At 43.3% G+C, this 25,367-nt stretch overlaps 1 protein-coding gene across 1 annotated transcript in view; it reads left to right on the top strand.

Moving 5' to 3' along the window:
* LOC114665759 (collagen alpha-1(XIX) chain) overlaps window positions 1-25,367 on the top strand; it is a 192,583-nt gene that overhangs the window by 69,454 nt on the left and 97,762 nt on the right. Inside the window, exons 6-9 of the mRNA XM_051919255.1 lie at window positions 10,445-10,720; window positions 10,843-10,923; window positions 12,171-12,290; window positions 19,820-19,882. Coding sequence (XP_051775215.1) covers window positions 10,445-10,720; window positions 10,843-10,923; window positions 12,171-12,290; window positions 19,820-19,882 — 540 coding nt within the window. The remainder of the gene's footprint in view (window positions 1-10,444; window positions 10,721-10,842; window positions 10,924-12,170; window positions 12,291-19,819; window positions 19,883-25,367) is intronic.

The following is a 25,367-nucleotide window of genomic DNA, read 5'->3' as shown; positions in this document are numbered from 1 at the left end:
CGGAAGTACGTCCCAGTCACATGGACAAAGGGAATGACGTGCTTCCGGGCTGAAGAAGAGTTTTTACCTGACCCGGAAGTGCTGGATAATCACATGGACTGAGGGCTCAGAAGCACTTCCGGGTCATGGACTGTAAAGGATTCTGGGAAATCCCAGACTTATGAGCTGAGTCGGGAGGAAGGGTAGCAACGCGTCTGGGAGTGGAGGACTGTTATTGTTTATTGATTATTGTTTATGAGTATAGTGGAGAGGAGGGTGCTTTGTGCACTGTATTTTCCAAATAAAAATAATAATTGGACTTTTATCTGGTGTCTGGCGTCTGATCAGTGGGTTCAAGGGAGCGATAGCGCCCCCTATCTGTCACAGCAGTCAGTCAGTATCCAACCCGCTATATCCTAACACAGGGCCACAGGGGTCTGCTGGAGCTAATCCCAGCCAACACAGGGTGCAAGGCAGGAGCAAATCCCCAGGCAGGGTGCTAGCCCACCGCAGGGCACACACACACCCAGCACACACTAGGGACAATTTATGATCACCAATGCACCTGGGAGGAAACCCACACAGACACGGGGAGAACATGCAAACTCCAGGCAGGGAGGACCCGGGAAGTGAACCCGGATCTCCTTACTGCAAGGCAGCAGCGGTACCACTGCGCCAATGTGCCGCCCTTAAGTTTAAGCATCTTATCTATTTTTACTGGTATGAGGTTCAGTGTGTACACCTCTGGTAATTCTATAAGTATGTTTTCTTCTACCCCACAGACTTGTAACTCCGATAAAACTGAACATTTCACTAGTTTCTGTATATTTACTTTGTCCCTTTCTACAGTGCTTATATGGACTTGAGCCTTTCTTCCAGGAAGATTTAACTGCTCTTGCAGGCTTTCTGTGCAAAAATGTAGCTCTGCTGCCAGAGTCTATTAAAGCACATCTTTCACTCATTTCAGACTTAACTTTTTAACTGGGACCACAGCTAGGACACACTCTTGACCGGTCCCGGTGGCAGATCACATCTCTAGTGGTTCCACAGAAACGTACAAGGAAGAAATGTTCTTCTTTTCCAACTTAGCGCGCTCCTTTTGCAAGGGGTGACTTTATCATTGGTACCCATTTCTTTATTCATATGCAGAATGACTGGATGTAAATGAGAGCATATTTGGCTTTTAATTTTTTCTACACAGTTTTTACTAAGATGTCCATGCTTAAGGCACTTAAAGCATAAGCCCTTAGATCTCAAAAAGTCAGCAACCTGGATGTGTGGAATTATCACTTGGAAATGCTGCTACATGTGATTAAGTCTTGAAGTCTTGAATGCGAATGAATGTGAATTTCCCCTTGGGGATTAATAAAGTCTATCTATCTATCCATCTATCCATCTATCCATCTGTCTATCTATCTATTTATTGTATAGGGCCTTTATCTATCTATCTATCTATCTATCTATCTATCTATCTATCTATCTATCTATCTATCTATCTATCTATCTATCTATCTATCTATCTATCTATCTATTGTATAGGGCCTTATCTATCTATCTATCTATCTATCTCTATCTATCTATTGTATAGGGCTCTATCTATCTATTATATAGGGCCTTTCCTATCTATCTATCTATCTATCTATCTATCTATCTATCTATCTATCTATCTATCTATCTATCTATCTATCTATCTATCTATCTATCTATCTATCTATCTATCTATCTATCTATCTATCTATCTATCAATGAGCTTTAAGGAGGCAATGGGGACAAGGCAAAGAGTTGCGGACCTCCACAGTAACTCCATTACACATTCGCCACCATCAAAGTGCCACAAAAAGATAAACAAAAATGAAAAGGTCAAGTTGAGACCGCCAATGTCGATAATCGAGTTCCTGTAATGATAAGGAAGCACTTCTGAAGGTAGAGCTCTGTTCTCTTCAGGTGCAGGTTTAATACTGAAAACCACTTGTGGTCTTTGGTTCTCTTAAATATTATGCAAGGCAGAACAGAGTGGGACTTCCAAAGCCATGGTGAAAATAATGTCACTATTTGTCATCTCCCAATCGATGGGAAAAGGAGGAGAAGGAGTCAACAATCCTGACACGTGTAAGTGCCACACAGGTTGGACTGGAATCCCGACTGGACGTGGTTCCAGTACCTTTCCTGGACGGGAGAAAAGAAGAGAAGGACAGGGAAGGACCGTCTCTGAGGGATGTTTAGTCTCCCCAGGTGCTAGATGGCAGCAGCCCTCGATATTGGCGCCCATTCAGGAACCAGCAGGGAATGCTGGGAATTGTAGTCCGGCAGCACAGCCCTGCTGGGGTCTGTGGGTGTTGAAAGGGGGCACTGCAGGGAAATGCACTGAATAATATATTGGACTTCCATATGACCTATCACACACATTTGGGGACAACATGCTAAAAAGTTTGAAGAAGAAATCCATCCCTGGAAAGGCTCCGCCCACAGAGTTTCTTTCTTAAAACCCCGCCCCTAATCTCCTCCAGTCCGTGCACTTTTGAAATGTTTGGGGTTGCAGTTTGCCATTTCTACTCTTGTGATAGACAAACTCATAAAATAACAATGGAAGGATTAAGGGAGCAACAGAAACAGAAAAGAAGACTTGACGCTGAAAGGAAATAGAAAGGTGAAACTGCCATTATCAATTCAGGAGTTCAGTACCTGATGCTTAATGATTTGCATATCTTGCTGTCATTTTGAGTATCGCATCACCATGAGGTTGAACAGCATTTGGGGAAGCATTTTTGTCTAATGTATACCACGTGTATAAACACCACAACCATATTCAGGCATGGCATGTTTGGTGTCTCTAATTAGAACATGAGCACAATCTGGAGGAGAACAGGCCACTCGGCCCAACAAAGCATGCCAGTCCTATCCACTTAATTCTTCCAAATTAACATCAAGTTGAGTTTTGAAGGTCTCTAAAGTCCTCCGGTCTACCACACTACTTAGTCACTTATTCCAAGTGTCTGTGGTCCTCTGCATAAAGAAAAACCTCCTAATGTTTGTGTGAAATTTACCATTAATAAGTTTTCATCTCTGTCCCCGTGTTCTTTAATGGTAATGTTAACTTACTTTAGAAATTCATTTAGACGAGTCAACTATAATCAAGTCATTCATAATTAAACATTCATCCATCCATTTTCTAAATTTCTTATAATTGCTCAGGTTGCTGGCGCCAACCCTGAACAGGGCACCAATCCATAACAGAGCATGTGCTGACCCTCATGCACACCAGCATCACCTATTAACCCAATATAAGGGACAAAATCCCAAGTACCCTGATAAAAACCTACACAGACATGGGAAGAATGTGCGGCGTCCTCACAGTCCATGACCCAGCTGGAAAATGAATTACTAAGGTCGCCATTGTGCCGCCTTCTTAGCTATCACCTTCTTGCATTATGAATGTGTGCAGTTCACAGGGAGGGCGTGGAAGTGGTGCAGAGACCACCTGGGGGTCCACGTAAACAACAAACTGGACTCGTCTGACAACACAAGAAGGTTCAGAGCAGATTGGACTTCCTAAGGAGACTCTCAGGTCTTTTGCTGAGTGCAGCAAACTCCTGGAAATGTTCTACCAGTCCATAGTAGCCAGTGTGGTGTTCAATTCTGCAGCTTCCTGGGGAAGCAACTTGAGCTCAAAAGAAGCACAACATCTGAACAAACTTATCAAGAAAGCCTGCGCCATCACAGGGCCAATCCTGGACACACTGGAAACTGCTGGGGAAAAGAAGAAGGCGGCAAAATTAGATGCCATCATGAAAAATCCCCTCCATCCCCTCTCTTGGACCACTTTTAACCACAGGCTCATTCCACCACGGTGTGCTTAGGAGCACCTCTGGGGGTCTTTTCTGCCCACCGCTGTCAGGCAATTCAATGCTTCCTCTCGGGGCACTCATTAAGTTTATTTTTGTTTATTTACTAGCTGTCCCCTGCGGATCCATCAGCATAGTAGTGAAATAGGACAAACTTCAAAATTCATTAAAAAAATGTTTAAATACAGTAGGTTGATGTATGATAGTTTTGGTTTAGCTATCAGGGGCAAGAATGTAGCTGTGATCTCTTTGCCAAAAATGTAAAAAGTTGGCAAGGTATCTCTGGCCAACTGGAAGGTAGGTACACTACCACGTCAAATGTTGGCACTGTAACCGATCATGTTCAGCTCTGACGGGAGAGTGTTCCCCAAGTGAGGAGTAAAGCACGTGGCCGTGATATCTCTGCCAAGGAGCAGCTACCCTCTAAAACACATGTAGCTCTGATCTCTCTCTCTCTCAAAAATGTCAAATGTTACTCCTTAACAATTTCTCAATGATAATGTCTGCTGAACAAACAGGTAACGTTAGCTAAGCAGAGTCAAGGTGGCGAGAAGTAGAGCGACTCGAACGGAGGTTGGCGCGAGAGTGAGGAGGGCCCCGCACGGCTCCCCACTCCTGAGGTCCTGCCTCCCCCTCCTCTCTGCCCACAGCCTGTCTCTCGGATTGGTGCCACAACCGAACTATGGCATGAGAGAAGTTTCAAAAATCAACCGGAATGTTCAAGCAAATTATAGAAAAACACCCGATCTAAATCCGTTAAGTAGTTGTCTCGTGAAAAGCGCACAGACAGACAGACGATTTTTTTTATATATATTGTCACACACGTGCGACTGGGAAGGAGTTGAGAGGACCAAGTGGAGGTAATTACCTGCCAGGCCAGGGGGTGGCGGGGTGCACTAAACCTACCTCTGTTATCTCTGCAGGCCAAATACGGGAAAACCTGCCTGATTCAACATCACTTTCGATTTCGCCGCCCAGACTGACGTCACTTCCGGTTCTGGCCAATTGACATCGCTTCCACTTTTCGGCTTATAAAGTTGCCATCTTTTCTTAACCTGATCAGTTCAGTTTGAGAACACATCCTATTTCTATACCCTTTTGCAGCCAGGGACAATATACGGGTGGCTGTGGCCCAAACCTTTTTCATGTGTTGAGACTGATTCTTTCACAATATACAGGTGCTGGTCATAAAATTAGAATATCATGACAAAGTTGATTTATTTCAGTAATTCCATTCAAAACGTGAAACTTGTATATTAGATTCATTCATTACACACAGACTGATGTATTTCAAATGTTTATTTCTTTTAATGTTGATGATTATAACTGACAACTAATGAAAGTCCCAAATTCAGTATCTCGGAAAATTAGAATATTGTGAAAAGGTTCAATATTGAAGACACCTGGTGCCACACTCTAATCAGCTAATTAACTCAAAAGCCTTTAAATGGTCTCTCAGTCGAGTTCTGTAGGCTACACGATCATGGGGAAGACTGCTGACTTGACAGTTGTCCAAAAGACGACCATTGACACCTTGCACAAGGAGGGCAAGACACAAAAGGTCATTGCTAAAGAGGCTGGCTGTTCACAGAGCTCTGTGTCCAAGCACATTAATAGAGAGGCGAAGGGAAGGACAAGATGTGGTAGAAAAAAGTGTACAAGCAATAGGGATAACTGCACCCTGGAGAGGATTGTGAAACAAAACCCATTCAAAAATGTGGGGGAGATTCACAAAGAGTGGAGTGCAGCTGGAGTCAGTGCTTCAAGAACCACCACACACAGACGTATGCAAGACATGGGTTTCAGCTGTCGCATTCCTTGTGTCAAGCCACTCTTGAACAAGAGACAGCGTCAGAAGCGTCTCGCCTTTGGACTGCTGCTGAGTGGTCCAAAGTTATGCTCTCTGATGAAAGTAAATTTTGCATTTCCTTTGGAAATCAAGGTCCCAGAGTCTGGAGGAAGAGAGGAGAGGCACAGAATCCACATTGCGTGAGGTCCAGTGTAAAGTTTCCACAGTCAGTGATGGTTTGGGGTGCCATGTCATCTGCTGGTGTTGGTCCATTGTGTTTTCTGAGGTCCAAGGTCAACACAGCCGTCTACCAGGAAGTTTTAGAGCACTTCATGCTTCCTGTTGCTGACGAACTTTATGGAGATGCAGATTTCATTTTCCAACAGTACCTGGCACCTGCACACAGTGCCAAAGCTACCAGTACCTGGTTTAAGGACCATGGTGTCCCTGTTCATGATTGGCCAGCAAACTCGCCTGACCTTAACCCCATAGAAAATCTATGGGGTATTGTGAAGAGGAAGATGCAATACGCCAGACCCGACAATTCAGAAGAGCTGAAGGCCACTATCAGAGCAACATGGGCTCTCATAACACCTGAGCAGTGCCACAGACTGATCGACTCCATGCCACGCCGCATTGCTGCAGTAATCCAGGCCAAAGGAGCCCCAACTAAATATTGAGTGCTGTACCTGCTCATACTTTTCATGTTCATACCTTTCAGTTGGCCAACATTTCTAAAAATCCTTGTTTGCATTGGTTTTAATTGATATTCTAATTTTCCGAGATACTGAATTTAGGACTTTCATTAGTTGTCAGTTATAATCATCAACATTAAAAGAAATAAACATTTGAAATACATCAGTCTGTGTGTAATGAATGAATCTAATATACAAGTTTCACTTTTTGAATGGAATTACTGAAATAAATCAACTTTGTCATGATATTCTAATATTATGACCAGCACCTGTATATACAGTAGAGATTTACTTCTCATTTGATTGATTGGCTGTATTCTTTGTCCTGTAAGTCTGTATCCTTTACTTTTTAATGTTTCTGTTGCTGTATGTCTCTGAATTTCCCAATGGGATGACTAAAGCTTATCTAATCTAATCTTTTATAACAGTAAAGTGTGGAAATGTCCAAAGGGGTGGCTACTATTTCTAGGCACTGTATTCATCATGTCTGCATACAAAGTCTGGGTTCACCTCGGAGAACCTGTCTGCCCCCCTTACACTGTTGAAAGTTAGCTAAGACCAACATTTTCAGAAGATTCCCCTTATTAGGACAATTGTAAATTGTCTATGCAGCAGATGAAGCTCATCTTCAGTTCCATTCCAAACACTGCTGTGTTGAGACCACCTAATTTGGCAGAGTGAAAACAGCACCTACAGGGTGCACACACAGTCCGTATACCCCTATCTTTAGGAGCATTTTACAGGAATAACCATGACAATTTGGTTCCTGTGGACATCAGCCCAAGTCTTCCCAGTATTTCGAGGTGTGTTTCCGACATCCCGTCTGGTGCTGCCACCTGCTGCCGCTCAAGAAATCTGCAACAACGTGGCGGTTGTTCCAAGACAAAGCGATGGGTGACACAAGTCAGGAAGCTTGTGATCTGATGCTGCACCAATTTCCAACAAATGCTGATAAGGAAAAGGTTATGTTCACTGATGAGTGCGTGATTTATCGCAACTCCCGCAATCGAAACGTGTTTTTCTGGGGAAAACAAAATCCACATTTCTTTGAAGAAATTGAGCATAGCCCACCACACGTGATGATCTGGGCTGGAATGACAGCACAGCATTTGTTTGGCCCTTATTTTTTTGATGGTTCTGTTATCCAATTCAGTTATCTGGAAATGCTGAATGGCTGGCTCATCCCGCAACTGAGAAACCAGGGCGTCCTTGACAGTGTTTGGTTTCAACAAGATGGGGCACATGCCCATTTCGCAATCACCGTACGTGATCTCCTCAACGATGTTTTTGGCAATCGTTGGATCGGACGAGGATCAAACAACAATCCCGCTCCTCTTCCGTGACCTCCAAGAAGCCCTGATCTCACAACTCCAGATAATGCACTCTGGGGGTTTATCAAAGAAGACGTGCAGAAGCGCCGTTATTCATTGAACGATGAACTGAAACATGCGGTTCACGCAGCATTCCAGAAAGTCACCCCGCAAATGTTGCAGAACATGAGCAGGAGAACCTGGTGGTGCATTCGGCTATGCAGAGATCATGGAGGGACTTATAAAGATGTTTTGGATTCCTAAGAGGTAACCTTTAGCTTTCAAAATCCTCCCAAAGATAGGGGTATACGGACTTTGTGCGCACCCTGTACATTTCTGGTTCATTATTCCTCATTCATTTTCTAAGATTGCTTATCTCAGTACAGGGTTGTGCAGAGTCCAAGCCTGTTAGACAAGAGCAGGACATAATGCTTGATTCCCAGCTGTAATATGGACTGTTATGTTGGCTTTATTGTCCCATAGTTGCACATTTCTCATACCCATTGACCGGTTTGCTCCAAATGATTGTAAACTCTCTTGACAAGTTGGCTGAGAGTAACGAACATAGCGTTGCCGCACCCACCACACAACAGCAACAACAACAAAATTTATTTTTATAGCACATTTTCATACAAATGATGTAGCTTAAAGTGCTTTACATGAAGAAAAAAGACAAAATATAAAAAATGAAATTAGGCAATACTAATTAACATAATTAGTAAAAGTGAGGTCCGACGGCCAGGGAGGACAGAAAAAACAAAAAAGAAACTCCAGACGGCCGGAGAAAAAAAAAAAAAATCTGCAGGGGTTCAGAGGCCACAAGACCACCCAGTCCCCTCTAGGCATTCTACCTAACATCAATGACATCAATGAGTCCTCATGGTATTCACGGTTCTCATGGAATAACTTGATGATGACAGTCACGTGGACTTCTGGCCTTTAATCCATCAATGTAGGGACATCACGGGGCTTTGATCAGGTGGTGGGGGCACAGATCAGTACCTCAGAAAACCAGAAAAAGAACAGAAGAGAAAGTAGGGGTTAGTACGGATTATGGAGGCACCAGGAATGATAATTAAATGCATATACAGAGTATAAAGGTTAAACTAAAATGAAGCTCTGAGAAAGCCATGTTTACATAATGAGTGTTTAGCAGTTTTTTAAAGTGCTCCAGTGTATTAGCCTGGCAAATTTCTATCGGTCAGATATTCCAGATTTTAGGTGCATAACAACAGAAGGCTGCCTCACCACTTCTTTTAAGTTTTGCTCTTGGAATTATAAGCAGACCCTCATTTGAAGATCTAAGGTTACGATTTGGAGTGTAAGGTGAAAGACATTCCGAGATATCCAACAGAGAGTGAGATTATTGAAGGCTTTGTAAACCATTAGCAGTATTTTAAAGTCAATTCTAAATGACTCGGGTAACCATTGTAGTGATGCTAAAACTGGTGTGATGTGCTCAGATTTTCTTTTCCTAGTTAAGATTCTGGCCGCTCCATTCTGCACTCGTTGCAGTTGATTGATTCTTTTTTGGGTGGTCCTGAGAGGAGTGCGTGACAGTAATCTATCCATCCATCCATTTTCCAACCCGCTGAATCCGAACACAGGGTCACGGGGGTCTGCTGGAGCCAATCCCAGCCAACACAGGGCACAAGGCAGGGAACCAATCCTGGGCAGGGTGCCAACCCACCGCAGGACACACACAAACACACTCACACACCAAGCACACACTAGGGCCAATTTAGAATCGCCAATCCACCTAACCTGCATGTCTTTGGACTGTGGGAGGAAACCGGAGCACCCGGAGGAAACCCACGCAGACACGGGGAGAACATGCAAACTCCACGCAGGGCGGACCCGGGAAGCGAACCCAGGTCCCCAGATCTCCCAACTGCGAGGCAGCAGCGCTACATACTGCGCCACCATGCCGCCAGACAGTAATCTAGTCAACTGAAAACAAAAGCGTGAACTAAGTTCTCAGCATCTTGCAATGTTATAAGAGGTCTAACTTTTGTTATTTCTTAAGTGAAGAAATGCTGTCCTAATAATCTGATTAATATGCGATTTAAAATTCAGGTCAGAGTCAGTAGTTACCCCTAAATTCTTTACCTCCGTCTTGACTTTTAATCCTAATGCATCAAGTTTCTAATAACCTCGTTATATCCATTTTTGCCAATCACTAAAATTTCTGTTTTCTCCTTATTTAGTTTGAGAAACTTACTAATCATCCATTCAGAAACACAAGTAAGACATTGTGTCAGTGAATCAAGAGAGTCGGGGTCATCAGGCGCTATTGATAAATACAGCTGTGTGTCATCAGCATAGCTTTGGTAGCTCATGTTATGCCCCGAACCACCACACGACAAACCATCTGTATTGGGACTCGAGGGCAGCGAGTGACCCCTCAGCACCACACTAGAACAGTGTGAGGGTTTTTTTTTTGTTTTTTTTTACGGTGGCTACAGTGCCAATCCTGCCACCAACCCCAAGATTTTCCCTTGCAAGTTGGACGACCTGCTTGCAGGTCTAGATGCAGGTTAAAGTCATTCCCAAGGCAAAGCAATTGCAGGTTAAGGGCCTTGCTCAATGAGTACTCCCAATTGCATAGCGTTTTATGGTATTTGAACCAGCAACCTTCTGATTGCTGGTGCAGATCCCTAGCCTCAGAGCCACCAATCCACCCCGTAAATCAAGACGAGAGATGAAAATCGAAGTTGGGAATCCAAAATAAGTCAAAACCTATTGCAGCTGTACAAAAATGATTTTATTGTTGACAACCTGTCGCCCCTGTTGTCTCAGATCTTCTTTGTTTTTAAATTTGAATTCCAGATATCCATTGTAATAGATGGGAATAAAAGAGTGGTGGAATTGGCAGTGAGAGGTCTTCTGAAGAACACTCTTTATTACACTTTCAAGAGTCGGGATCTTCACACTTTGTTCGACCGCCAGTGGCACAAACTGAGCTTCAGCTTTCAGTCCAAAATTGTCTCCCTCTACATGGACTGCAAGCTGATTGAGAGAAGACTCATCGATGAAAAGGACGCCATCGACTCTGCAGGCCGCATGCTCATCACCACTCGTGTAGAAGATGGCAGGCCGATCGATGTGAGTATCCACCAAGTATAAATATTATTAGATCAGAGTTCTCAAGGTCCAGGCTACTCATACATTAGTTTAGTGTGTGATACTCTGGTGTGACGGGTTGTGCGTTACGTGTTGTCTTACAGATTGAACTTCAGAAGTTAACAGTCTACTGTGATCCGCTAATCCCTGAACTGGAGACCTGTTGTGAAATTCCCAATACTTTGGTAAGGCACTCAATGGCATCCTTTTTTTTTTTTTTAATTGGCTTTAAATCAGTTTCTGACAGAACATAAGCATATTATGAAATGTGACAAACGAGAGGATTCCGATGAGTCATCAGGCTCGTTTGTTTAGCTTATAGCTAAGTTGTCCCAGTATCTCCTCCAGAACCTTCTTCAAGGTGGTCAAGGATTTCTACTTCAGCTCCACATGGATGTTTTGGATTTTTATTTGGTGTGCTGTCCAGGGTTGGCCACCATAGATTGAGATTCAAGATGTTTCTCTGTCATCATTGCACTTAATTTAATGGAATACTCCGCTCACTTTGGGTGGGAGTGTAAGTTCTCTAATGGCTATTCAGATACTTAGTCACTTGCACTTGAAAGTATGCCTGGGTCGCGGTTCATAAATCTGCCAGTCTGTTCTGGTTGTGGAAATATTTAATAATTATTTTTAGTTGGGGGTTTGATTGTGGTAAGCACCAGTAGGATGGTGTGGAAACCAGAGGCGCATGTGCCGACCAGACCCGACACAAACAGGCAGAGACACCAGTTCTGTCCAACAAAAAGCCCCTTTATTTAAGGAAAGGAATCCAGAGCAATCTCCAAGGACTGATACCCCCAGTCATAAGTACTATAATACCACTGTCCCTTTCTTCCAGAGACTTGCAGCCCCTTTCCTTCTCCACACCTCATTGATGAGCTCCATCCATCTCCTCCTGATTCATGCTCTCTTTTATGAGGAAGCTGGCTCCATTTCAAGCCGCACCCGGGAAAACTCCAGATGGCTCGTTAGCGACATTTGAAATTACCCAAACCTAAAGTAGGGCTCTGTACCTCCCCTGGTGGCATCCCTGGAACCCAACTGGGCTGAGCTGACCAATACCAAGTCTCATATAACCCTGTGGGACACCCCAGAGGGACTGCCAAATAGCAGTTTGGGGGAGATAACGCCTTTCATAAGTCATCTCCCCCTGTCCTTACATTACAGAGGCATCCCAATCGGGTAACGGCACTGGCTGCCATCTGTCAGAATGTGTAAAAATGAAGCCCATGCAGGACTCTGGCTCACGGGCCATTCAGAACGTAAATCTGGCTAAATGTGCTCAGAAAATGGAGCATTTGGTAGCATCACATTGTTAACGCTATTTAGAAAAGCCTAGTCTTTAGTTTGTACCCTCTGACTATAACCCACCTTTGTATACGCAAACACTCTTGTCTTGCCAACTAACAGGCCAACATGTGTTTTACAGTGCCCACCGAAGGAGCTGTTACCTGCCACCTTCCCGTCTCTGATCACCAGCCATCAGCCTAGAACAGCATCTCAGCACCCTATGCCAGCAAGTGAGAGATGCCAGTGTTCAGCAAGTAAGGTACACAACGCTTGTGGGTTTTACACTGTTCTTATTTTATTTAGAATGTAATGACAATAATGTGGATGGTCTAAATGTAAATGACTTGAACTTCCCCAAAAGAATTAGGAGAACAAAGCCGCTTATGTATCCATATTATTAACCGAGAATGGTAAACCGGATGGCATGGACGCAGGTACACGGCAATGGGACCATGAGACGTACTGCGCAGGCGCGTACAGCGCGCGTCTCATAAACCGCACGCGAAGTCGTATCCACCGTGAATGAAGGAGTCACGGCCCAAAAACGAAAGAGCTCAACTGACGGGAATGAGAAATGAAGCAACAACGCGCCCATAGCTAACGATCAACAACACAGCCATACAAAAAAGAGGATTCTGCGCTGCAGCCCAGATTCAAATGGAAGAGGCTACGGCGGCCTCACAGGTCCACAATGACAGTACGGAAGGCGCAGGTGTCACTGACATATTGTGAGTGGCACTACTACGGCAGGCGCAGGCGTCACCGCCATATTGTGAGTGGCACTACTGCGGAGTGAAGTTAGGAATAATGTGCTGCTTGGGATTGTACAAACCGCTGAATGCTTTACACCGAATTCAAACACAATACAGCTCAACGATACAAACACGAGCCCACCTAGATAAGATCAATGAACGCAGGCGCCTACAACGCGCGTCTGAAACTGCGGAAGCAAAGCAGGCACGGGTTCAAAACGAACGAGCTCGACTGACGGATATACAAACACGAGCCCACCTGGATAAAATCAATGAACGCAGGCACCTACAACGTGCGTCTGAAATGCCGCAAGCAAAGCGGGCACGGCTCCAAGACGAACAAGCTCGACTAATGTATTTCAGGATACCCAACGCCGGGGGTAGGCGAGCAAAGCGAGCAGGGGGCAGAGCCCCCCTTGTAATAATCTAATATAAAATACTGTGGGCCAGTGTTGCTCAACCTTTCTTGTGTTTCACGAGCCGATGCCAGTGTCCTCAGACGTGTACAAAATGTTTTACGTCATTTTTCATTTTCTGTAAATTATTTTTCCCCCATAATCACCATGTCTGTCCTCTGTAGACAACCCCAGTCCCTTTGCCTACTAGCTTGCAGGTGTGATTAATTTAAATTATTCAGTACCCATAACTCTTTGCTGTGCCATTAGCTGGCTGACACTGGCTACTCCCCATTATCTCTCTTTTGCGCTGCCCTCCTGTTCCTTGTGCACTGACTGCTGGTGGTCAGTGAATGTTTTTTTTTTTTTTTTTTTTAGAGGAATAGTCCGGGAGAAAAGACACAGTTCAAGAAATGGATGCATAGGTCAAAACCGGAATGTGGAAACGCGATTGGCACTAACTAGAAATCAAAGTCATAAAGTTTTAAAAGAAACATGAAGATTGTATGTAAAAAGAAGTCGTTTTTATCCAGTCTTTAATATCGAGGAATGGCTCGAGTAGCCTTTATACTGGTATGCCGGTGAAGACATCACCTCACTAGCCATAATGCATTGTGGGATTGATTTCCATGGAAACGGGCGATGCCGAAACCCCAACGTGGCAGCGTCCATCAGCAGAAATAAAATGGCATTGGGGTATAAACTTTTAAATAACGATTTTCAATTAAGAAATGATTCTCTGCTAAAACGTGTATAACAATTTAAAACGCACGGGGGATCCAGGAAAAACGATACAAAATGTGAACCATGACAGAGGATCTGAGATTTTGTTCTGAATCCTATTTCAATCAACCAGTCGCCATAACTCTTTGCTGTGATGTTAGTTGTTTTTTCTGTGCTCTTTGGCTCTCTTTTGTCCATCCCTCCTGTTTCTTGTGTTCTGACTGGAAAATTTTTTAGGAGAAATGACCAGAAAGAAAGGTGTAGTTCAAGAAACAATGCGTAGGTTAAAATTGGGATGCAGTTACACGATCGGCAGAGCTCAAAGTGCTAACCGGAAATCAAAGTCAAGTACCAAGAAAATGACAATCCCGGATATCAAGGAACGGCCCGGGTGACCTTTTATACCAGCACTTTGGTGAAGTCACCACTGCACCGTTCCTAATGCATTATGGGATTGGAATTGGGCAATGTGAAAACTCGAACACAGCAGCACCCATCAGCAAAACAAAATGGCGTGAAGACAGATGTTTCTTGATTGGAAACTTTTTATTAATGTCAGAAATGGAAAATCTGTGTATGAAAACCTCTCAAAAAATGTAATTTAAATAAACCAGGAATGCAGGAAAAAAGGACAGAAAATGTAAATCATGACATCTTGTTCTTCAGTTTCCTTGGACAGTTCACCGTTGTCATTTGGATTTTCTGGTTCCAACTCTTCCTTCTTGTTCTTTTGGTTTTTCTTTTGATTTTGCTGACTTGAAAATATATTTACTTGTTACCTTTTGAGAGGTTTACTTACCTCGGCAGTGACATTCATGTCTCTGGTGACTCTTCCTATGAAGTCAGTAGATGGATTGGGAGAGCATGGGGGGTCATGAGGTCGCTGGAAAGGGGTATGTGACGCTCCTGATATCTCTGCAAAAGGACCAAGATCCAAGTCTTTAGAGTCCTGGTGCTTCCTGCCTTGCTATATGGTTGCAAGACATGGACGCTATCCAGTGATGTGAGGCGAAGACTGGACTTCTGTGTCTCGTCAGAGAATCCTTGGGTACCGCTGGTTTGACTTTGTGTTGCTCATGGAGTCCCAAATGAGGCACATGACCTGCATTGGGAGGGAGCGTCAGTTACGGCACTACGGCCATGTGCCTCATTTCCCCGTGGGTGATCCGGCTCGTAAGATCCTCATTGTCGGGGACCCGAGTGGCTGGACCAGGCCAAGGGGTCACCCACGTAACCCCTGGCTGCGGCAGATAGAGGGTCATTTCCGGAGGGTGGGACTGGACCGCGTGTCTGCCTGGGGGATGCTAACCGGGATCCCGAGTTGTTTCGTAGTGTTGTGGGTGCGGCAACGCACTGCACCAGTGCCTGCTCCCCAACTTGACTTGACTTTTGCTTTGTTAATGTAGTATTGAAGTACAGTAATCCCTCGCTACTTCGCGGTTCACTTTTCACGGATTCACGACTTCACGGGCTTTTAAATATAGTAGTAGTATTTCCTAGTCTAAGAACAACAAAACAAGTTCGGTGACTAAGTGCGTTGTAACACGGGCTGTGATTGTTACATGGGAGGGAGACGACAAATCACAGCTTCCCGCTTTCTAATCGGGCCTGTGATTGGTGCTTTGACTGATGCCTAGATCCCACAGTATCTCCCCTTAGGAGAGGCGTTAGGCAAGTGTAATTGAATAGCGGCGCTGCAAGTTTAGTTTCTTTTCAATAAAGTCGGGCTTTAGGCAAATGTAATTGAGTAGCGGCGCTGCAAGTTTAGTTTCGCGTTAGGCAAATGTAATTGAATAGCGGCGCTGCAAGTTTAGTTTCTTTTCAATAAAGTCGGGCGTTAGGCAAATGTAATTGAATACCGGCGCTGCAAGTTTAGTTTCTTTTCAATAAAGTCAGGCGTTAGGCAAGTGTCATTGAATAGCGGCGCTGCAAGTTTAGTTTCGCGTTAGGCAAATGTAATTGAATAGCGGCGCTGCAAGTTTAGTTTCTTTTCAATAAAGTCAGGCGTTAGGCAAGTGTCATTGAATAGCGGCGCTGCAAGTTTAGTTTCGCGTTAGGCAAATGTAATTGAATAGCGGCGCTGCAAGTTTAGTTTCTTTTCAATAAAGTCAGGCGTTAGGCAAGTGTCATCATTTTTACTGCGCAGCATATTCATCACCATCATCACGTCATATATAGCTACGTGTACTTCACTATACAGTAAGTGTAAACTTATCTACCGATTTCATATTGCTTAGCAGTTGTCCCTGTTATTAATAGAGTAAAGGGTGGGTTGTAAACAATACAGGGAGGGTTTAAAAACGTCCAAATACACGTTAAATAATTAAATAAATATGGTGTCCCTACTTCGCGGAAATTCAGTTATTGCAGTCGGCCTTGGAACCTATCTCCCGCGATAAGTGAGGGATTACTGTATTTGGTTTGGATTTTTTAGTTTTTCTTTTGGTTTGCAGTGTTTGTTTAATTTGAACTTTGTATTTTTTAAGTTCTTCTAATATTTTGTTTTATTGGATTTTCTTGATTTAATAAGCTAAATGACATAATTAAAGGGTTTGTATGGGTCAGGGATTTTGGTATTGCCCCTCTCCCGTTTTTGTTCTTCCATCCATCCATTTTCCAACCCGCTGAATCCGAACACAGGTTCACGGGGGTCTGCTGGAGCCAATCCCAGCCAACACTGGGCACAAGGCAGGAACCAATCCTGAGCAGGGTGCCAACCCACCGCAGGACACACACAAGCACACCAAGCACACACTAGGGCCAATTTAGAATCGCCAATCCACCTAACCTGCAAGGCTGATCACTAACTGAGAATAATGTTTAGTCAGAGAAGCTAGAAATAGAATATCCACCCATCCATTATCCAACCCGCTATATCCTAACTACAGGGTCACGGAGGTCTGCTGGAGCCAATCCCAGCCAACACAGGGTATAAGGCAGGAAACAAACCCCAGCCCACCACAGGGCACACACAGACACACACTAGGGATGATTTAGAATTGCCAATGCACCTAACCTGCATGTCTTTGGACTGTGGGAGGAAACCCATACAGACACGGGGAGAACATGCAAACTCCACGCAGGGATGACCTGGGAAGCGAACCTGGGTCTCCTAACTGCGAGGCAGCAGCGCTACCACTGCGCCACTGTGCCGCCCTCCCGTTTTTGTTCTTTACCTATAAAATGTGAGTTTTTTTAAAAAAAATTGTTTTTGGGCCTGTTGCCTCATTTTGAACCTTGATTTACAAATCATAATCAAAACTCTGTTCACTAGGTGTCGAAATACGCCAACGTTTGTGGGGGACACTTAAAATATCCTCAGACAAATCACCATCCCTAGTCTTACCTAAGGCAAGAGTTTATTAGTAACATGTAGAACTTCTTTCCTTTGTTTTCTAGACTTACAAATTTTGGTCAACGTTTTGAGCTTTGGAATTTAGAACTTTTATATTGCTAGTTTAAGACCTACACTATATTTTAAACCATTCTTTAATTTTGCCCCCACATTAATGGGGAAAAAATGACATCAGGCCAAACAAACCCTGCTGAAACGTATAAAACGTTGACTACACATAGAAGTGGGAGAAGATGTGGAGGAAGAGAAGAAGAATAACAATTGTGCTTATTCATCTCCTCATTTTCCTTCCTTCAGACCTACTATTGCAGTCTTGGACCTTCCACCTTGAGGGTGACATCCAGAAGCTCACATTCCGACACATAGACAGAAATCACTCTGAAATGTGGGCAGGTCACGATCATCATTACCTAAACATCTGCTCAAACCTGAAATTGAACTTTGAACCCCATTACAACACTTTCTTCAAGTACAGTACATTGTGAAAGGATTCAGACAACACAGGAAAAGGTTTGGGTGCAGCCGCCCGTATATACGAAGTATGGCTGCCAAAGATGAAGGTTTGGTTCCTATTAACCCTTGCACCACCGGAACTGGCTCTAGTCGGTTCCCAGTGCAATTTGCCAGCACACCGGAGCTGATCAGTCCGTGCCATACATTCGTTGAGCAGCCAACTCGTGACCACTGGCGCCCCCTGCAGCACTGCAGCGTCACTGTCCCTGGGATTGAACCGCTGCACTAGACTAGCCTGCAGGCATCAGCGTTTATCTCTGTGTTCTTGCGTGCAGCCAGTTCAAGCACAGTTAGCTATTTACTGAATTTACTGAATTTCATCAATGGCGTCGGTTGTACCTTGTACATATAATAAGAGATTGTTCCAGTAGTTTTTTTTAATAGTATTTACAGTTCATTGGCAGTGTGTATTGCAGTAATTGTGATGATCTTTGCAAAAAAAAAAAATTTGCGTTCCATTAAAATTTCACCTTTTCTTGGTGAATTGTGACGTTTCCTTAAAAAGTGCAGCAAAAAAGCATTTGCCAGCTGGGGGTGCGTTAACCCCCCCAAGTATGTGGCAGTTTAAGAGTTAAACAGTTTCTTAACAGATCTCGGTCAAAAAAAACGAACAAACACACAGGTAAACATGGCAGTTTTAAAGTCATGCAGAGGAGGGGACGTCCTCAGGGGTGCCGGAACCGAAAGTGACGTCCTCGGTGGGGTGGAACCGGAAGTGACGTTCTCAGAGGGCCAAAACTGGAAATGACGTCATCAAACCTGGGCGAAATTTCCCGTGGTTGGTCTGTCGATGACAAAGAGAAAGGATCAGTGCACTCTGCCATCCCCTGGACTGGCATATAATTACCTTCTTTGAGACCCATCGCTGCCTCCCATGCGCACGTGTGTGACAAGATGTGTCTACGGTGTACATGTAACAGCTCTGAGTTTTGGTATCCTGGTATGTGATCTGAGGCCTTTCTGAATTATTTATATTTTTTTTGTATCATAATTTATATATTTTTATTATTATTCTGGTGATGCCATTTTGTGCTCTGATGTTTGGATGCTCAGTGTCATTTCTTGACATTATCTGCCCATATTGATTTTTGGTCACTATGGTCATTGTCATTCCTGCAAGACACATTTTCCCATTTTTTGCTAGTGAGACAGGGAAAGGATAATAAACCTCGGATATGAATTTTTGACTTTGATTTTTGGATTATGATTTTGGTTTCAGCTTTTTTTTTTTGTATTCAGACCCCTGCCTCTTCATTTTATTTTTCCCAGTTCCCCTGCTGGTTCCAGTTTCTGGTCATTTTTTCTTCAGTTTAATTTATGTGGACAGTCACCTCTGTTATGTGTACATAAATAAATGTAAGGAACATAAACATGTTGATATAAGTAAGCATTTTGAATGTATCTTGAATTTTTAAACCACCTTGGATATTTATTGACTCAGAAAGACATCATTCTTTTTATGGCATGAACATTGCCAGGAGCTGTACGTAGTCGGAACACAACCGGAAATCAAAACCGATCTTTCGTCAAAGACGCTAACCAGAAAACCAAAAACCAGACCTAGAATTCTTAAAGTCATTAAGAGAAAGATTTTAGTTTACACGTAACATAAGAGGTTACTGTATCCGTAATCTCGGATAGTCCTGAAATGCCCACGCTGACCTTTTAACCCGTCACTCCAATGACGTCACATGCATTGCAGATCCTCAGAATTCTCTGTAGGATTGTCATGGATACGCTAGACACATTTGATCTGAAATGGCGGCACCCATAGAAAAACGAGAATTGGCATTGGGGCCATACCACTCCAAAGATTTAACTTTCCAGTTTCTCATCGAACAAAAACTAACATTAAATTCAAAATCTCTGGGTCTCTAAACACTTAGATAAAACGTCTACTTTGTAAATATGAATGCAGGGAATCTTTCAAATTAATTAAAAACTACAGGTCATAACAGGTCAAAGCATTAGCTGAATGTAGAAAAATAATAGCTACAGTACATTTACATTTTGTTGGATGTAAATTCATCTTTGACTTTTGACTTTGCAGGGTGAACAAGGTTTGCCTGGAACAGCAGGAGACCCCGGACAGAAAGGAGAGAAAGGTGATAAGGTATGAACCATCTTTAGATTTTTTTAGATCTCTTCGCTTGTTTTCCTGTCTAGTAATTGTGAGATCTTTTTGGGTGCTTTCAAGCTTTATTTTTAGTCCAAGACTATTTTTCTTGCTTGATCCTGAATTATTTTATTATCCCTTACTAGCTGTGCTACCCCTCTAAGACTGGTTGAAATCTAAGTAATCAAAGCAGAACTCCACATCAACAAGTGCAGTGAACCATCTGTTGGAATATATTTTGTAATGCATGCAGTAATAAAATTCATTGCATGTATTATTCCACCTGATGGCATATCACAAACACTGTAGTAGTAAAATGCCATCTGTTGGAATGACAAATGCAAAGCAAATGTCTCTGCTATATGCCATTTAGAATGGGATTCGTAAAAGCAGTGTTAAGGTTGTGATGAGCCATCTGTTAAAATGACAAATGCAATTCATTTTATTAGTACTAATGTTTGTGATGCACCATCTGTTGGAATGTATTTTGTAATGCATGTAGTAATAAAATGCATTGCATGTATCATTCCACCAGACATCACAAACATTTCTAGTAAGAAAACAAGCCTCAATGGAGCCCTAGGGGTTCAAACGACCACAAGTGGAATAAACGAGTGCAGTCAGAGATGGGGAAAAATATCACATAACACTGTCAAGTGCTTTGGTAGATGGTTGGAGGGGTTGGTGTCCGCGCATCCCATTAGGTGAAATGACACTTGTTTTTTATGTGGTAATGTGCTGGAGAAATGGCATTAGTGCAGGTGATGCCAAGAGACTAAAGAACCTAAATAAAATGTCTGGATCATTCTTGGGAGTCAGGCAGGAGGTCACTCAACAAGCTGCTTACCATCCTGGACAGTGATGGTCAACCAATAGCTTTTAGGTATTTGGTACACACCATATCAATCCTCGAGGGGAACGTGTGAAAAAGGTTTTGGCTAAACAGAGGACCACCTTCAGTTAAAGACTGAGACAACTGCATCACTCCAGGGGGCGCCATGTGTGGTCGCTTCTACACTCAGCCGTCAGGCTCTATAATGAGTCACCAATCAGGCTAGGTGGTCTTCTTCCCTGTGTGTTGAATGGTCTATCTATCATATAGTGACTTTCACACATCTATCTGTCTGTCTGTCCCGGTTTGTCTGTCTATCTATTATAGATAGATAGATGGCACTATATTCTATCTATCTATCTATCTATCTATCTATCTATCTATCTATCTATCTATCTATCTATCTATCTATCTATCTATCTATCTATCTATCTATCTATCTATCTATCTATCTATCTATCTATCTATCTATCTATCTATCTATCTATCTATCTATCTATCTATCACAAGTGAAAGCTTTGCCTCTGCCATGACCTTTGCCAGTTAATTTCATTCTGCTAAACACTTTAAACGTGATGGCCGCACTATGGCATACTGTGTGCTGGTTCAGTTTCAGACTAATGTAATAAAGTTTGCTTTATGGATTTGAGCTGAGATGCTGCCTTCTTACTGCCTGTTGCGAGGAGAGCCATTTGCACAGACGCGATTGATTTGATGCACCTTTTCAGAGGTTTACAAGTGAAAGTGTATCACCGAGTTGCTCAGATTCCTTTGGTGAGAAGCATCAATTACTCATCCGCTGTGTGTGTGCAGATCAGAATGAGAGGAATGTGTCTGGTCAGACAGGTGCTGATGTGCACATGTTAACGCCATATGGTCATTTGGGTCCCTTGTGTGGTCCTGGTATAAAATCATTTGTCAGGAGCCGGGGGGTTGGGAGCTGCGGGAGTTTTATGAGCCTGCTGTTTGGGTGTTCTTGACCAGCGTTCTGCATATTGGGTTACAACCCCTGGGGATTAAGATAACAAAGCAGTGGCAGGTTAAATTCACTTTGTTTTCCCTGAGTGAGGCGAGACATGCCTCCATTGTTACTATTCATTTATGTAAGTGGATTCTTATCTAAGTGGGTGTGAGTTTATAATACTATCAATCCAAAATGTGATCCAAACTCCCTGAGGAGTGCTTCTGACACCTTGTTGAATCCATGCTTTGAGCTGTTTTGGAGGCATACCAGGGTCCCTACCTGGTGGAGTTGTGTCTCGGAGGCTGATGATCTGCGCTGGTATCGGGAAGGTTGCCGGTTCAAATCTCATTACTGCCAGAAGGGATCCTACTCTGTGGAGCCCCTGAGCAAGACCCTTTACCTGAAAATTGCTGCCGGGGCACATGCTGTCAATGGCTGACTCTGCATTCTGACCCCCTAAGGTCATCCAAAAAGACAGTTTCCCCTCAGGGATTAATAGTTTATCAAATATCAAAAGAAAAACAAATAATACTAGAGAGGTGGACCTAAGAAAGTGGCCATGGACTGTACAGTATGTATGCATATATATTTGAAATAATTTTTAAATTTGAATTTATATATAAAATACGCCAATCAGCTGCAACATTAAAACCACCTGAATGGATACTCTTGTGCTGGCCCATCAGGGCAAGGACCCCCGAAGGTGTCCTGTGGCATCTGCACCAAGACGTTTCTGGCAGACCCTTTAAGTCCTGTTATTTGTGAGGTGGGACCTCCATGGATCGGACTTGTTTTTCCAGCACATCCCACAGACGCTCGATCAGATTGAGGTCTTGAGAAATTGGAGGCCAAGTCAACACGTTGAACTCTTTGTCATGTTCCTCAATTCATTCCTGAACATTTTTTACAGTGTGGCAGGTGCGTATCATCCTAACGAAAGAAGCCGTTGCCATTAAAGGGTGTAGGTGGTCTGCAACGATCTTTAGGGTAGGCGGTACGTGTCAACGTGACATCCAGATGAATGCCAAGACCCAAGGTTTCCCCACAGAACATTACGCTGCCTTCTTCCCACAGTGACATCTTTTCCCCACGTAAATAACACACACACACCCAGCGGTCCATGAGATCTAAAAAAAGAAAATGAGACTCATCAGACCAGGCCGTCTTCTTCCATTGCTTCCTGGTTCTGTTCTGGTGCTCGTGTGATAATTGTCGGCTCCTTTTGGAGGTGGACAGAGGTCTGCATGGGCCATCTGACTAGTCTACAGCTACACAGATTGTTGAGATGCACTGTGTTTTCGGACACCTTTCCCTCACGTTAAGTTTATCAACAATTTGTGCTACAGTAGCTGTTGGATCGGACCATGGGGTCTTGCCTTCTCTCCCCCATGCCCATCAGTTTATTTTAAAGAGGTAATGCTGAAAAAAATCAGGTTAATAAAAAACAAGAGCAGAGGTGGGCCATTATAGTTGATTTAAATTTAGATGGAACCCCACATGTAGACGTCAAGAGCACATAGAGAGCTTTACATTGAGGCCCAAGATGGTGAGAAGAAGAGGCATCCTGATCATCTCTTGGGTTTATAGAGCGTAAGCAGCATTGATATGGATATTCAGGTGTTGTCACCAAGAGCTCTGTAAATTAATCATGTAGTTTTATAGATGATCTGGATGGGAATAGAAGAAACAAGTTGGTTAAGTTAGCAGATAACACCAAGATAGGTGGATTAACAGATGTTGTGGTATCCGTTACATCATTACAGAAGGACTTGGGCAGATTTGAAATTTAATGTCAGTAAATGTGAAGTGTTACACATAGTAAAAATGTGAGGAGGTCTGAATACACAATGGGTGGTCTGAAAATCGAGAGTCCACCTTATGAGAAGGATTTAGGAGTCGTAGTGGACTCCACACTATCAACTACCAGACAGTGTTCAGAAGCCATTAAGAAGGCTAACAGAATGTCAGGTTATATAGCGCCTTGATGTGTGGAGTACAAGTCACAGGAGGTTCTGCTCAAGCTTTATAGCACACTGGTGAGGCCTCATCTGGAGTATGGTGGGTAGTTTTGGTCTCCAAGCTACAAAAAGGACATAACAGCAGTAGAAGTCGACCAGAGAACATGATCAACTGCCAGTCAGTGTTCAGAAGCCATTAAGAAGGCTAACAGAATGTGAGGTTATATAGCGCCTTGATGGCAGTAAATGTAAACATAACACATAGGAAATAAAAATGTGAGGTTGGAATACACAATGGGAGGCCTGAAAATCAACACTACATCTTAAGAGAAGGATTTAGGAGTCATAGTGGACTCGACACTATCAACGGCCAGACAGTGTTCTGAAGCCATTAAGAAGGCTAACAGAATGTCAGGTTATATAGCGCCTTGATGTGTGGAGTACAAGTCACAGGAGGTTCTGCTCAAATCTTTATAACACACTGGCGAGGCCTCATCTGGAGTCCTGGGTGCAGTTTGGGTCTCCAGGCTACAAAAAGGACATAACAGCACAAGAGAAGGTCCAGAGAAAAGCAACTATGCTGATTCCAGGGCTACAGGGGATGAGTTATGAGGAAAGATTAAAAGAGCTGAGCCTTTACAGTTTAAGCAAAAGAAGCTTAAGAGGAGACCTGACTGACGTGTTTAAAATGATGAAGGGAATTAGTCCAGTGGATCGAGACTGTTATTTTAAAATGAGCTCATCAAGAACACGGTGACACCATTGGAAACTTAAGGGTAAATTTTGCACAAACATTAGGAAGTTTTTCTTTACACAGAGAATGATAGACACTTGGAATAAGCGACCAAGTAGTGTGGTAGACAGTAGGACTTTAAGGACTTTGAAAACACGACTTGATGTTATTTTAGAAGAATTAAAGTTGATAGGACTGGCGAGCTTTGTTGGGCTGAATGGCCTGTTCTCATCTAGAGTGTTCTAATGTTCATACAGCGTTTAACGTAACCGGACCCTCGTGGGGTTGGTCAGCCCTAGGCCCCGCACACCCCTAAGGCCGCCTCTGCCTCTGGGGTATCTTCACACCTTTTTGAGCAGGCAACTGGATACGTGAATTCTGGGACACGTGTAGCGTAACGTACAGCATTCGTCAACCATTACGTTCTATTCTATCAAACTTGTGTCTTTCCATTTTGAAAGAAAACATGAGATTAGATTTTTTTTTTTGACTGTCATCACTACAAACTACATGGGGTAAGTAACATATTAAAAAAGCCATTGTTGGGTGGAGTATTCCTTAAACTTGCCAGATGGAGCCATCATTCATACATTGGTCCTCTGCTCTACAGAAGTGTACGCCTGGTGGCCCATTCCAAAGTTGAGCTTTGGCCTCGCTTATTCTGTTCCTCAGTTGCGGAGCTTTATTTGTGTGTGTGAGTATGTGTGACAGTGGGAATTTTTATCTGATGACGAAAGAGCTGAAGCAGGTGTAAAATGTAGAATGAAAGACGGGCTGAGGCTTACTTCATAATGATGCTCCTCTTGAGGAGAGCTGACAAAAACACATTAAACTGGCTGCCAGAGGCAGCTGGAGCAGCTGACGTCTCAGAGGCCGTTTAAAATTGTTGGGACGCCATTATTTACAGCATTATCCAAAAACAAAAAAAAAAAAAGAAAAGGTTACGAGGCCGTAATCACAGGCTCCACTATATCCGTATTTATAGTTCCTTTTGG

This window comes from Erpetoichthys calabaricus, chromosome 15, assembly GCF_900747795.2.
Source record: "Erpetoichthys calabaricus chromosome 15, fErpCal1.3, whole genome shotgun sequence".
Taxonomy (NCBI): domain Eukaryota; kingdom Metazoa; phylum Chordata; class Cladistia; order Polypteriformes; family Polypteridae; genus Erpetoichthys; species Erpetoichthys calabaricus.
The sequence above is the reverse complement of the archived record's forward strand: the minus strand, read 5'-3'. Positions and strand labels throughout refer to the sequence as shown.